The sequence below is a fragment of the Nematolebias whitei genome, chromosome 20 (assembly GCF_014905685.2).
Source record: "Nematolebias whitei isolate Nwh7 chromosome 20, NemWhi1, whole genome shotgun sequence".
Lineage (NCBI taxonomy): Eukaryota > Metazoa > Chordata > Actinopteri > Cyprinodontiformes > Rivulidae > Nematolebias > Nematolebias whitei.
Window position 1 is genome coordinate 29113988 of NC_056517.1, and position 16435 is coordinate 29130422.

General features: G+C 38.8%; 1 protein-coding gene across 1 annotated transcript in view; it reads right to left on the reverse strand.

Moving 5' to 3' along the window:
• ctdspla (CTD (carboxy-terminal domain, RNA polymerase II, polypeptide A) small phosphatase-like a) overlaps positions 1–16388 on the reverse strand; it is a 41214-nt gene extending 24826 nt beyond the window's left edge. The window contains exon 1 of the mRNA XM_037694138.1: positions 16088–16388. Coding sequence (XP_037550066.1) covers positions 16088–16163 — 76 coding nt within the window. The 5' untranslated portion in view covers positions 16164–16388. The remainder of the gene's footprint in view (positions 1–16087) is intronic.
• Positions 16389–16435: the final 47 nt, after the last annotated feature.

The following is a 16435-nucleotide window of genomic DNA, read 5'->3' on the forward strand; positions in this document are numbered from 1 at the left end:
ACCCCCGAGCAAGTGGAATACAAGATCGGAAGAGGTGGCTTTTTCTCTTCATTATGCTTTTTTTTTGACTGATGCAACTTATACGACAGAAAATACGGTAATTATGCTGCTATAGGCTTAGACTAGTGGAGGACAAATTGACCGCATTTCATCAAATGAATAGTTACAAATGAATAGCTTTGTATTTGTAATTACCGGTATTTCTATCTTAACGTGGTTTTTTTTGTGTGTATTTTTTGTCTTTTCTTATAGTAAGGGAACTGCTCGACGCCATTCTGGACCTGACATTCTGTGTCCGTTCCTCCTTCCTGTCACCTCAAACCCAGCCGGTCGAAGCAGATGACCGTTTGTCCTGAGCCTGGTTCTGCTGGAGGTTTCTTTCTGTTATAAAGGAGTTTTTCCTTTCCACTGTTGCCTTGTGCTAGCTCAGGAGGGGAGACTGCAACAAAATGAAAACAACGCGAGCTGATGGCCTCCTTTCTAGATAACTTTACTAATTGGCATTTGTAATACGTATGTGAATGCTTCTGTTCACTGACCTGAGATACCTTCTGTTGTGACTTGGCACTATATAAATAAACTGAAATGGATTGAATTGAATAAACACAATATTAATATTATTAACATTTTAAGGGTCAGGATATATAACAATTTACAGAGCAATATTAAGTTATGTGGTTTCTAAATTGAGTTAAATGTGCAACTTCTGACCAGAATTGTTGTCCTAAAGGCAAAAAGAATAGCAAATCTAAAAGCAGAGGTGATGACTGTTCAAGTTTATTCTCGTGAAATAAAGCAAATTTAAAACCTGTATTCTCAAAACAAAAATGATTTATTTATAACTGTTTGGCAACAGTGAGGCAAATATAGACTTTTTCCAAACAAAGGTGGGATTTGAACCGATCAAGTCATGCAACTGAAAAACACCCACTGGTTTTATAAAGCACATTCTGCTTAGGATGTGCTCCCTTTAATTCTGCAGCGACACTTCATTTCAAAGGTGTTGCTATTTAAGTTGCCTGGTCTGGAGTTGAAAGGGCTCCTAAAACCACCTACGTTCGTGCTAATCCAACTCTACATCCAGTAAACTAAGCGTGGACAGACTCCAGCTCTAAAATACAAGTCCCGCCATCATTTCAAGCCCAGTTTAGGAACACCTGTGGAAAACCACCATTAAGATATTCTGTATGCAATACAAACATTTGAATGGATGTATTTTGATTTAAAAAATATATCCTAAATCTTGTTTAAATCTTAAATGTCCAGTTACAAGAGCTTGGTATCAATCTTTTATCGAATTTCTTGTCACCTGACCCAAAGTACTGGAAAATATGTTTTTGGTTCAGTCATTTGTATAAAAAATATATCAATACTTTAAAGTGTCCTGCAAAAAAAGATAGAACCTAACTGATGATTAATCTAAACAATATTGATCTCCTTTAAATGAATACCTTGTAAGTTAGTTGTATATGAACTTTGCAAAACTGGTACTGATACTAATGGTACTGACCTGGTACTGTACTCTCCAGTAACACTTAGTTGAGCATCCAGGCAGCTAAAGTGAACAGCTCCTGGGGAGGCATGAAGGTAAATGTGAGAGCAGTCTATGTGAATGTGTCTCTTTAATAATTCAGATGGAAAACAGGCTTGATTAAAATGGGACAGCCAAGTACTTTACAGCGAGCTGAAACAAACCGGAGCGATTTCTGCGCTGCTCAGCTCAGTTTGTGGCATCAAGGCAACAAAACAACAAAACAAAATCGACACGCTAAAACCCTGCCATCACCTCAGACTGTGAGCCCGATGTCTCAGAATATTGTGCAGCTGCAAAAGGAAACTTCTTTTTTATGGTTTGTCAGCAGAAAAGCACTGTAGAAGGAATCCCTGCAAGAATTTCAGATAAAAAACACTTAAAATCAACAAGAGTTACAATTTAACAATGACTGCAATAAACTTCTGGTGAACATTTTAGTCACTAATCTCCATCCATCCATCCATCCATCCATTTTATTTACCCGCTTCTTCCTTTTGGGGTCATGGGGGTCTCTGATGCCCATGTCCAGCCATCACTGTGAGAGAGGCGGGGAACATTCTGATCAAACTAAAATTAATTTTCTTGCTTGAATATATATATATATATATATATATGCACTTATATACACTCACACACTTACATATACTTACATTTGGGTTTCAAACATTGCCAATTCTGTGTTTAAACTCAACATTACATGCTCTAGAAAAATTGCATTTCCTGTGAAAATCCAGTGTGAATGCTTATTGCTGAAGAACTTGCTGAAAACCAGCTGAAATCAGCTATAAAACATGCTGAAATCTAGCTGAAAAGGAAGAACAAGCCTAAATTAGCAGAAGAAAGCAGAAAGAACACATATGAAATAGGTTTAAATAAGCAAAAATGAAAATAGAAATTATTAAATTAGCTAATAAAGCTGAAAATAGCCAAAAAAGGCTAAAAAGTGGCTGAAAAGTAGCTGAAAAGGCGGAAAGAAGTTTAAACCATCCGAAGGAAGTGGTAAGAGCTAAAATTTGATTTAAAAAAATGTGTACTTAGCTGAAAAAAAAAATGGCATAAACTGCTAAATAGTAGCTGAAATAACTGAAACTGAAAAAAAGCTGAAAGACGCCTAACAAGCTGAAATTAGAATAAAGAAGTTTATTAGGTTGCAATAGCAGAAGGTACTACAAAAAACTTGAATTTATCTGAAAACAGCTGAAACTAATTTTAAAAAATGCTAAAAAGGTAGCTGAAAGGTAAAGAACAAATGATTGCCCAGTTTGGCTGAAAGAAGCAGAAATGAGCACCAAAAAAGTGGAAATAACAAAAAACAAAACACAACTGAAAAACTAAACAAAACTGAAAAATAAAACAACAACAACTAAAAAAGGGGAGTTGGGGGGGGGGGGTTGTTTACAGCTGAACGTAGCTAAAAAAGCAGAAAGAAGCCTAAATTACCAGAAGGAAGTGGAAAGAGCACAATTATGCCCAATTAGTCTGTAAGGAGCAGAAATGAGCAAAAATCCACTGGAAATTAGCTAAAAAGGCAGAAATAAGCTTAAATTACCAGAAGGAAGTGGAGAGAGAACAATTTTGCTGAATTAAGCTGAAAAAAGTGTAAATGAGTGCAACAAATGTGGAATTAGCTGAAAAGGCTAAAAATGGGCATAAAACAGCTAAATAGTAGCTGAAATAGCAGAAAAAGCTTAAACTTGCAGAAATAAGCTGAAAGGAGCATAACAAGGTGAAATTAGCAGAAAGAAGACAGAAGAAGCACAAAAATGAGTTAGCAGAAAGAATTTGAAAGGATCACAAAACAGCTGGAAAAACAGCTGAAATGAGCTGAAAGTAGCTGAAAAAATGTTTAAATTTGCACAGGGAGCTGAAAGAAGCCGAACTGGAACAAAATGTGAAAAGAGCAGTAAAAGGTTGTAAACATCTGTAAAGATTTCAAGGATGTAAAATGTAAATGAGTATTTAGCTGCAGTGCGTTGTGCAGAAAACGGCAGGTTAAAAACATCCTCCTCTTTGGGTTTTGAAAAGAAACTTCTGAGCGGGAGTCAATTAGAGTCTGCATGTGTGCACTCTGCACTCTTGGGAGAGGTGAGAGAACACTGTCAGCTCCACAGCAGTGAGAGTCCCGCAGGACGAAACGAGATACAAATGTCTCCGTTTTGATGTAAAAACAGAAACATAAAAACTCCAGAAATGAAGAGTTGGTTTGCAAATATTTTGTGTGTGCGACCGTGGAACATTTCATTAAAAGATCTACAAAACAAATCAATTTGTAGATCAATTGAAGACAAAAAAAAAAAAAAAATCTGTCATAAAAACACCAACTTGTGGAGGTTTAAACCTCTAATGATAATTTACTGTGTAATTAAAGATCCCCAAACAAGACCAAGATTTCTCACTTTTCATAAAAACAAATCAGACAATTTTCATGTATTTGTACATATATATATATATATATATATATATATATATATATATATATATATATATATATATATATATATATATATATATATATATATATGCTCAGCTTTGTTCAGTAAAGTGTGCAGATAAAAGTACTTTGTTTACATTAACTGCATACCTGCATTTCAGCATTGCATAATCATATATCTGGAAAACTACCGAACTGAAAACATTCAAACATCATAAGCTTAAATATTTTACTCTATTTTGATTATTGGACTAATTATTAAGACACTTCTTAAGAATTAAAAAAAGCTTGTTTTTTATTAAAACCTGGATATTTTAACCCAGGAGAGAGAGCTTCACCAGGAGGCTTGATAACAACCACAAGAACACAAACAGTAAATTGAAGATGCTGCAAGTTGTAAGTGTCCCCCTGTGTCTGCTCAAAGACCCAAGGTCCATGGTGGGTTATATGTGAGGCAATAATAGCACAGAATGATAAAATTAACTCCCATTAAGCCTCCTTACTTCCCACACAGACAGCTGAGGCTGAATATTAAAGGCTGCACTGGTACGCTCAGTTTAGAGGCCGTTTTTGTCACAACGACTGACCCTCAGCTGCCCTTCAGGCTTTATTTCCTAACTTTTGGGTGGATTTATCTACAGGCATCCCACGTTAGCTTATATAAGTTGCATTATTCATTGAGACATGGTTTTGCAGTGATTTGAATACATTGGGTTTGGATGCGAGTCAAGGGACTGCTTCTGCCTGATGTTGCTGTGAACTGACAGACAGACACGGGTGGGTCTGTTTTCCTGTCCCAGCAGTGCAGCAGCAGTGTAGGAGCTGTGGTTACAGTCTGCCTGCAGCGCCTTGGGGACGAGAGCTGCCGCCTCTCCAGCTCTCTGAAATAAAGGAGACGACACAGGCGGGGGGGAACGAACCCACAGAGAGCGAAAGGGAGAAATAATGAGGGAGATCTGACGACTCTGCGCGAGTTGTGCAACCATCTGCCTCATGGCTCACGTTTTTGAGGCTGCTGCAGTTCATCACTTAGATTTTTTTATTTCATTTATACTCCCCGTCTACGACTTTACTAAGAAAGTCAGAGACTTAGGAACAGATGTTGAATCCTCCTCCCCTTTGTGCTTTGGATAAAAACAAACAATAAACTATTTGGCTCAGACGTGCTGGTGCAGGTTTTTGATGCCATGTTTGTAACGGCGACGTCAAGTCCTGAGAGCTGGTCTAAAGAGAGGAGGGGAATGTCAGGTGATCATTCTGACATAAAACCAGGAGTTTTCAGGTTGCTCAATAAAATAGATAGATCAGATACAATTTGTTAACTAAATCCCACTTCAAAATATCTGAACTAGCTCTTTAAATGATTGTCTGTCATAACTCATATTTGGGGTTTGGGAGGAGACTTTGGATTTTCAGTTTTTCCACACACTGGTTCATTTTTGAGCACCAGAAGTGTTGCCATAAAGAAATGCAGCAACAAGTTGAAGCCTGTTTTCAAACCATCTCAGGGAATGACAGCCTGCATGATCAGCTGTTTCTCAGAGTTATTTACTTGTTTTCGTTTAAGCGTTCAAGTTTTTTCTTGCCTTTCCCAAACTGTTTAAAAGAATCTGGTTATTTTCTTTTCAAACAGACGAACAGGAACGCAGTGTCATGGACCGCGGCTCATATTTCAAGTTTGCACTCTTTAGTTGCAGCCAGATTACAACCTGCAGCAGGAGAACCTGATTATAGGTAGTGAAGCATGCATGATCCATGATGAGAAACCAACTATCAAAGTGTCTGGAGGACAAACGTCTGACAGGAGAAAATGGTGAACGTCAAAGTGAACCTCACAGCGGTTGGTTCATCTGCTTATTACCTGCATGCCACGTTATTTTCAGTAACGGTATCGTGTCCCCGCTCTATTCATTTCTTCTCCGCTGAAACACAGCTGACCTTTTTCCCCAAGATAAAACATTAACTTTAAGGCTTTGAAATGGACATCAACAAAACACTTGGCTATTTTAGACATTTCTGCCTACCTTGGGGTGTTTTAGATCATAGCTTGCAAAAATTCGTCTTCAGTTAAATTCAATTTTATACACGTACCGCCAAGTCACAACAGAAGTCACTCAGGGCACTGTACAGAAACATTCATACATATACAAGTAAATTAATAACATTAATTATCTAACCAAAAAAGTCCATGCTCAATAATCCAGGTATACAATCCAACAATTTTCAGTCAGGTCATCTGCACAATTTCTTTTTCTTTTGATGAAAGGTTTCACCTTCCATCCAGAAGGCTTCATCAGTCAAGGAAACACAAAACACAAAACTGATTATTCCCCCAAACAGCTGACTCCAAAGTGGAACAAACCAGTTATGTTGGTGCTAAGATGGTGTCTTTGGCACACCCCCTCCTCCGATGCCGGCCCTCTTCCTCATCGACAGTCATGTCAAACTGGTTCAAAACCAAAAAAGTCCATGCTCACCAATCCAATCAGTTTTGTGTTGTGTGTTTCCTTGACTGATGAAGCCTTCTGGATGGAAGGTGAAACGTTTCAGAAAAAAAAAAAAACATCCAGATGACCTGACTGAAAATTGTTGGATTAATTATCTAAGGAGCAGACTGCTTTGAGTCTAAGTTCATTGCAGACTCTCATCTTGAGCAAGCATAAAGGCAACAGTGGAAAGGAAAAACTCCCTCATGAGGAATAAACCTCCAGTATAACCAGGCTTGGGACAAGCGGCCATCTGCTTTGACCAGTTGGGTTTAAGAAGACAGGAAGGAGTAACCTGAAAAGGAACCTGGGGTTATTTTTATTCTCATAAATGAAAGGTGAATAATGTGCAGTTCTAGCTTTACGGAGCACTTTTTGATAAGTTAGCAGGCTCTCTCTCCAAGATAAATAAAAGTATTCAATGTTAGTGGAGCGCCATTTTCTCATACATCAATGCTTCATGGACAAAACAACTAACGGAGAGACTTTTATAAGGATCATCCAGAAAAACAGCTTGTCAACCACAGGTGTGTGTTATTCAGGAGAAAACACCAAGTTGAGATTAAACTACACCATCAGAGTTATTTTTGTGGGATTTTAGGATCTCTTCTATACATGTAGAAGTCAATGCAATCTTGTTAGATCTCTTGGAGCATTTAAAATCTTTTTACCCTTGGTTCAGTTTTATTAAAAAAAAAAAAAGTTCATAATTGAGTCAGCACTGAAAAAAATCAAATTACATTTCTTGCTGTAAATCCCATTTTTTCACGGTGAAAAGCAGCTCGACATTGATGGAATGGATGCAAACAAGTAGGTCATCTATTTGTGTGTTGGTGTTAGCATGTTTCCAGTGCCTATTTTCTTCCAGTCAGCCATTCATTTCTTCATTTCCACACACAGCATGTCCTACTTAGAGGCCCCCGAGACTCGCAGTTGAACAGGATTCACCTTTACCTCTGAAGAGTCCCTCTTTGTGCCTCCTCCAGCCTCTGCATGTTTGTTTCTGCTTATTCCCTGCTCGGCTGTTTATAATGTAGAAACCCGTCATACTCCTCTGTCAATTATTTCACAAAAAGGGACGTAGCAGTCTTCAGACAGAAAGTCATTATGAACAAAACATGATCTCCCTTTTAGATGGCCAATTATTGTTGATAAATGTCAGGCAGCAGAGGGCAAAATATGCAGAAAGGCCATTTTACTTCCATTTACTTGTCAGGGTTGGGCTGCAAACCAACCTGCAACTCAAAAGCTTTCTCCTGCTCTTTCCTTTTATCACACACACTCCTGACCTCTGACGTCCTCTCACTGCATTGATCGCTTTTCACTGTGCCTGTTTGCCTGAATGGACGCTGACTTATTATGAACTTGCGCTTCTCTCCCAGAAACAGTAACCGAAGCAGCTGAAAACACGGTGCAGCACCCGTGCGGCCGGCGGTTTGTTCCAATCAGAGTCACAATACTAAACATTTAAAGAAAGGCATTGCAAGCATGCAACAATAAAGGCAACATGTGCACGTTAATTAGACGTCTAACTTTTGCTGAATCGAAAAATAACCGACAGCTGTCAACACGTCGAAGCTGACTCGGTGGAATAATGTTTAACTCTAATGGGATATTTTGAAATGGTGTTTGCTCTAAAACCAGCAATAACAGGATGCGAGCAGCACTCCAGACTACATGCAAACATAAAACCTCCCCACAGTGTTGTCAAACATACCATCCGAGGCACGCAAACTTTAAAAATAGGCCCAGTAAAATTCAAAGATTGCTGGGCAGAAGAACCAACTAACAGTATAATTAGTGCAAAGCAATGTGTTTTTATTGCACTGGATGGTACTGGAACACATTCTTCTTAGAAATATTCAAATGTGTGTCTTAGATTAGAGGGATATCTTCGGCAGGAACGCAAACAAGAGTAATAAGAATGGTTTTTACTTGTGTGCATCTGCTTAAATAAATGTTAAAGTCTTCAAAAAACTATACTATAAGACAGAAACCAACCGTTTTGAAAAAACGTACAAAAATTCCTGCTATGGACAGAAAAAGAAAAATTCTGATATGCAAAGAAAATAAAGAAAACGGGTGATATTTTAAAAAGTAGGGCCACGGTTTTAACAAATGTTACTCAAAAAGAGGAAAACCGTGTGTTCATTTAAATCTATAAACTAAAGATAGCTAACTCAGACAAGAGTGCCATTTTCCCAGCAAAACAACATTTTTGAACAAAATCAATTCTTTTAAAATGGCATTTAATGCTGGGACTTCTTAGCTGGAGCGTCTGAACTTTCTTTCTGCGTATGCTTCAAGATTCAACAGTCATCAAGTGTAGGAGTGAGGAAGAAGTCCACCCACTATGATTTCCCATGTGGCTTCTCACAGAGTGGGATGGAGTGCACCATACGGTACAAGTCATCTAATTATGGCTGGATTTACCATAAACATTTGTTCTGTTCACATGTACATACAAAGATGTATCTTCTAGATGGATTCTGAATCAGGTGATGTGACTGCAATTAAAAATAAAAACTAATATGTCTAAAATATTGTCAAGATGAGGCTCAAACATTGGGGGAAAAGACATAGTGCATTTTCTACATGCCCAGATAATAGGGAATAACTGGAAGGGCTATTTTTAAACTGAGCAGATTAAGATGAGGTTTTATTTTGTCACTTTGGTGAGAAAACTTTTTGATTTTGTGACAAATATGCCAGATGAATTGGTACGATGAGGGGTTCTGAAACTTTTTGGGTTCAGTGACCCCGTACAGGGGAGAAAAAGTTTCAGGGACCGCCTTGTCTCTTTAATGCAATGGGAAAATTTGTGTAACATAAATACTTAAAACACGTTCTTTGTTAATACAATTTTTATATGTTTAAACAGGAGGTATTTTTTTTAATTCAAGATGCATTTAACAAAATTTTTTATTTTAACTTCCAAAAATTAGAGTTTCGAGAAATTAACAGTAAAAAAACCCACTTTAAAACTTTACCTATTCATATAATGAACATAAATGTATCACCACTTCTTCAAAGTACGGTATTACATAAAACTCCTTACATAAAACTGAACAAAATCATAACAGCAGTAGTCATACCAAGTAACAGGTTTGTAAACCTATTGATGCCAGAACGCAAATAGTGGGCAGGCCAGGGGGTTCTGTGGGTCCTCCACCAGAAAATTTTGAATAAAGTAGATGTGCTTTGTTGCATTTTGGTGTATTTTAAGGGGTTGTTAAACATTTTCGTAAAAAATATATTTTTGTTTGTTTGTTTTTGTGGACCCCCAAGCACCGACTCATGGACACCCTTGGGTTCGGGGACCCCAGTTTGAGAACCACTGCATTAGTAGATGGTTAAAGTTAGCTTAGCTTAGCAATCAGCAAAAAGCTAACGGTTAAAGCTATGTGGAGAATCATATTGTGACGAGAGCTGCCATCGTTGCTATCAGTAATGTATTACATTATAATGAAACACAAACTATCAGAAGTGAAAATAAATAGTTTATAGCTACGACTATTAGCGTTTTTAATATGCAAAGCAGACGTGTTAGATTTAGAGTCAAGACACAGTTCTGTCTTTGGTTTCCAGCAGATTTTTCTCATTTAGAGCTTTGAAATTTTATCTTACAAGATCACACAGACTGCATCATTTTTACACAATAGATTAAATAAATAAATAAAGGCACACTCAGTGATCCCATGTAGTTTGTGAGCTTTTCAATTAAGAAACGTGGGTTTGAAAGAAAACGATTTTTGCAATGAGTAGTCCAGTTTAAAATGGGGCTGAAGTAACGAAGATGTGTTTTGAAACATCTAACCCTCTAACACGTCCCCAGGGACGCTTTCGGAGCTGCTCTGGCTGAAAGAGGTTCATAAATCTGTAATAAGGACCCACACCTCCGGGCCCAGAGCTGAGCTGTTCTCTTTTCATCCTCTCTGTCAAAATGCTGCAATGAATATTGACTTCACTGTACGCACATAGAGGCCCGCTTGTGTTCTCGAGGGAGGTGGACGCCGCGCCTGACCGAGTACAAGTTCCCTAACTCTTCAGCTTGATCCTTTTACAGCAGGTTCTGTCTGAGACCTTAGGACAACCAGAACTCACAACATCCCTCCTCACTCCCCTGCAGGGGACTTTAAAACTCTTTATTAATGTGCACGATCCAAGAATAACCTCATACACCAAGTGTGCATGAAATTACACTTACTTAGATAAATATATAATTACAGCGTCAATGTTGTTTTTTTCCTCCGTAATTTCTCCTGGGAATACAAATAAATTCTAACCAAGACGACTTGGAAGGGGAAAATGTACTAACGCGCTTTTAGTGTGCATAAATTTCAGCACCTGCTGCTCGTCCTTGTCCCGTTTCTTTTCAAATGACACATTTCATCTCCCACACCTGTCACTGAGCAGGAGATGCACTTCCAGCCGCTGAGGGGTTCACAAAGGTGGAGGTTAATGGGCTCAGTGAAATGTACTGCTTCGTGTTTACTGGGTTTTTATCCACCGCAATGTGAAGAAAAAAAAAACCTCATCCTCATGTGGTACTGGATCAGCTTTAATCACTTTTACAAACAAATTACATCCAATTTAGAAGGCTTATCCAGTCCTTTTCTATGACTTAATTATTGCGTCTGTGAGGTAGTGGTTTGGCTTGAACACCTGTCGTCACTCACGCTGCAGGAGTGAAGAGCTAAACTCAGATTGGACCTAATCTGGTTGTGGTAAACGACTTGATCATTGACACCTGCCTATACTGTGAAGTTACCCGAGTGAAGCTACTATTAGATGAAGGGCGGCCAGCCGGCCTGTGACTCCCCCTCCCCTTTTAGCAGTCTATTGCATCTTGTTGCATCAGACTATGAAAACTATGTGTGTGCCAAATAAAAAACAGAATTTGGTTTTGGAGAAAAGCAACAATTTTGAAACATGTTCTTAAATAAAACAATGCTATTTTATACAAAAATATATAATACAAAAAAAAATCAGCCTTAGTTTGTTGTAAGGGATGCATTAAAGTACATAATAAAACATTACTATGATAAAATATATATCTAGTGTACTTTCCCTGGTGTGAATGTGATTGATTTTAGGAGCAAAACTTGACAGGATGCCAACTTTTCAGGACATCTTGCAAGCGTAGGGACTATTTGTGTTCCCACTGGTGTCATTCTTCAAGGCAAACACTTTGATTTGAAGTTAAAAGTAGAAATTTCATTAAGAGTTAAGACTGAGTCATCAGAGAGGTTGCAGTAGCTCGGTGGTCAGTGCCACTGTCTTGTTATCCTAAGGTTGCACATTCAAGCCCAGGTTGCATCAGTTGCCAAATCTTACATGTGGGTTTGCCAGCTGTGGAGACCCCTGAAGAAGGGAGCAGTTGAAAGAAACTTCGGTTGAGATGTTTAAGATAAGAGTCCAGATTTCAACAATTTGGTGTTTTTTTTATCTTTTGATTTTGCCCAATTTCTAAACTTACAAACCTGACAAGGACTGAGGCCCATTTTAAATGGTAAATATCAAATGGACTGTACTTATATAGCGCCTTTCTATCTTATCAAGATACAATCTGTGCTCTCATTTACTCATTTTAGTCCTTGAGCTTCCGATTTAGACTTTAAAGATGTTAAATCCAGACGTTTGTATTTTCAATACCATTAACCCACATTTTTCCTCCCATACAAATTGTCTCTTTCCTGTCTTCTCCTAGTCGACCGGGGCAGATGGCCACTCATCCTGGTGCTGCAGGAGGTTTCTTCCTGTTAAAACTGAGTCATTCCTTCCCACTGTCGCTCATGCTGCTCAGGAAGGGGGACTGTGTCAAAAAGAAGATTCAGTGTGATCTACTGTCTTCCTTAGACAGACCACCTTTCTTATCGTTTCATAATTTACTGTAAGGGATTGTATTGCATAATAACTGGGTTGAATTGATGATGATTAGATTTGAATCTGACATGAATGAGTTTGGTTATTTTTCCTGTAGCGTCCCAGTGGATTTGTTGTAGTTTCATTCATTGCAGTTTCATTTCTATTTGAGGGCCCCTCACACAGTGACTGCTAGTTATGGACACCCAGAAATACAATAGCTTTTGTTGAAAATGGTAACACCTTGTTTTTCCATAAACACCATTCTCTCAGCAAATGCAAGCTTGATTCTGACACACATTGAAAACAACAAAAGGGTGAGCTTCCTTCATTACTATAGTAACGACAGTGCTGTTAATATGGCAAAGTTCGTCCTATGTTAAAGATTTCTCTTCGGAAGCACCAAGTCTGTATCTTCCCAGGAAAGACAGTTGCTTATCCCAAATGATATAATTAACACAGTCAGTATGGAACCAGTGTGTGTTGACTCACAGATTTGTAGATTACCCCACAGAGAGGGGTGAAAGACAGTCCCTGTTTCTGAGGACAAAAATGTCTTTTGAGGGACCTTGGTTGGACACTACATTCCCCCACTTGTGATTTACAACAAGGGCACCTTGTTGGTGAATGACAATTAACAGCGTCCTTGCGGCTATCAAACTGTGTCTATCAAACTTTTTAACTCCTCCCCCTTTCTGCACATAGGATAATAAAATTAATCCTGCACCACAACAAACACTTTTATGTTTTTCACGTTAAAACATCTCACACATTAAATGGACTGTACTTATATAGCACCTTTCTATCTTATTTCAAGATACTCAAAGCGCTTTACAACACAATCTGTGTCCTCATTTACCCATTCATAAAGCATTCTACTAGATCTCTACAAAGCTAATTGAACAAATCATTCTAATGAGACTAATCAGTGCTTTAGATCACAGTCATACATTGATGGGACACACATCAGAGGCTATGAGGGGTTCAGTGTCTTGCCCAGGGACACTTCAACATGTGACTGCTGGTGGATTCAAACCCCCAACTCTCGCATTAGAGGACGACTGCTCTAACCACTCAGCCACAGCCGCCCCCCATTAGACACTTCACACATGTCTGCACCTGAGCTGTTTAGATTTTAATTGCTGGTATTTTTTATTTATGTTATCTGTTATTTTTTATATTCTCTGATATTTTTATATTCTGTTTTTTATATATATATATCTTGTGTGATTCCTTGTGTATATTCCTTTGTACGGAAATTCTGGCACAACAATTTCCTGCGGGATCAATAAAGTTCTATCTTATCTTATCTTAAAGAAAGAATTGGGTAAAATGGATGGCTGGATGAATGGCTGGATGGCTGGATGGCTGGATGGATGGATGGATGGATGATGGATGGATGGATGGATGGATGGATGGATGGATGGATGGATGGATGGATGGATGGATGGATGGATGGATGGATGGATGGATGGATGGCATCAAAGCCTGACGAGAGATTATCCAAGGATCACCTGTGACCCTCAGGTCATATTTTTCTTGAGTGAATCCAAAGGAATGCAGTGTCTCAATTTATTAAATATTTTATATATATATATATATTTTAAAAATAAAGCTTTTAAACATTGTCAAAGTAAAAACAAAAAAATAAAAGTAAATGACGTAATTGATGAATGAATCCATCTTTATTATAAGTTGCCTTGAAAAGTGTTTAATCACAATTAATCGCAATTAATTTTTAAACAGATTTGCGATTAATTAGTTAAATTTTATTAATCGATCAACAGCCCTACAATTTAAACATAGAAACAAACACATCTTTGTATTTGGTTTTCTGTGTGTGGGGGGGGGGGGGGGGTGAGTGAATGAGTGAGAGAGTAGTGGTTTGACCTCAGTGGTTTGATCATTGTGTGCATGTGTGTGTGTGCTGTGTCGTCTCTGGTCAGATCCTGACCCTGGATTTTATCCCACCAGATTAATTATCAGATTCCACATGCCATCTGGGATTCACTGTTCAAGATGAGCAGAATGTGCCAACGACAAAAGGCGGGGATTCTGAACAAGATATTAAAGTGCACTAAAATAGAAACGACAGTTCGACAACAGAAACGTTGTTTAACGACTGAATAGCATTGTATACATTGTATTTTATCTGAAACAGTCAGTGATGATCAGACTGTTTATCAGAGATTGCTTTAAAAAAAAAAAACAACTACACTGAAACTCATTTTTAAAAATCTGAACTATCACTTATAGCACAGTGAGCTCTTTGGCTGGAAACTTTAACAATAAATATGAGTCTTATCCAGGGATGTGAGCCAGAGCATGAACTGTGAATCAGGAAGGTGACCTTTTCTCCAAACGAATCACTGGGTGTAGCAGGAAGCTGTGGGTCCCTGTGGACTCCCAGAGCCCCGTGACTGAACAGGGATGGTCGCTAATAATATGGGAATGTGTCAGGATTTAAGCCTGAATACAATGTTTAAGATTTTATTGTGATAAACCCAAACTGAACCATATAATCAGTTAGTTGCATGGACTCATAACGAGTCCTCTGAAGGCCGGAGAAATTCCCCTGACTCTGGAGGGGGATTTCTCATCGATGTCATCACCACATGGTGAAAAACAACAGAGAGAAAATGTTCTCATCCTTTGGAATGTATGGAGCAGCTGCTGAGCTGCTGTTTTCAGGCGCTTTTTACACTCCTGGGGGGTTGGAGCTGTTAAACACTGTCACTATTTGTTTTTATTGTTATGATGATGAAATAGTCAAGGAAGCTAATGAGGGAACACACATCCCCCTCCCACAAAAAAAAATATATATTTTCAAGAAATATAATCAAAACAGCATCTGCTTATATGTTTTCCATAGCAGGTCACACATGTCAAACTCAAGAGCGAGCAACGGTTCTTGTTGCAGCTTTACTCATCGCGCGAGATAACATTTCAAATAAAATACAATCTGCACTCATCTGGGTTAGATCAAGCTGCGTCTCGTTTCGCCTAAACGAATGAAGCAGCCGAAGCTGAGAAAAGTTTGAATTCTTCTGTAATCTTTAAACTTGCAGCCACAAAATGATGTATAAAGCTAATGTGAGTCATGGCAACAGAAAATGTGTTTTTATTTGGTTTCTTTTTTACTATTACTTTAAAGCAGGTGTGTTTCTATTTTTAATGGGAGATTCTTTAAGCTGATTTGACAGAACGTAACTTATTTATTATCATCACTGACTTGTGTTTGTTCCAGATTATGATGTGGGAAAAGGCATTCATAATCCTGTTTAGGACATCAGTTGATGTGATTTTTCAATAAATAATGAATGAGTTGTATAAATGTTGGCCCCCACGTGTACCTGAGTTGGACCCCCCCAGGTCTAGGTGTTGTTTATTGGAAGCTATGTGACATGCAGGGATGCAGAAGTACCCGCCCCCTGTAGTAAAACTGGGAAACAGCGCGCGATCTGAGTGAATTCAGTGAGAAATCTTATTAAAATGGCTGCAAAACAAAGATGTGAAGCAGCATGAGGTGTGCTGACATGCTGCTGGTTGGCTCTAATGTGTGATCCTCTGCTTCACATGAACAATGGGGGGGTTTACGTCGATGCTGTTTGGCTGTTGCAGCCCAGAAGCCAATGTTCCCTCCTTTTTTCCTCTCATGCACGGGGGGCTGCAGGTTTGCACAGATTGGCACCAAAATAACTGGAAAATTCAAACCAATCCAAAAATAAATAAATAAATAAACATACAGGCTTAAGTGCGTGTGTGTGTTACCTTTATCTTGACCTGATGAGATGCTCTCCTCCTCTTTTGGATTTGCAACCTGTGTTATGATGGACGTGTTGTCCATGGAAACGAGATGTTGCGCACCGATCCGCTCCACCGTTTTCTTTAGTCCTCGGTGAACATTGCCGGAGCGCGCGACAGTCCCCGATCTGCGCACGGGCTGCCTGCACCATTAAAGCCCCTCCGTCGAGTTTCTGGACCCGTGCAGTCCCATGTCGGCTCAGAGCGGGGTTGCCAGATGTGACCGACTGACGCGCAGGAGGCAAACAAAGCAGCCCAGCTCTCGCTTTCTCTCTCTCTCTCTCTCTCTCTCTCTCTCTCTCTCTCTCTCTCTCT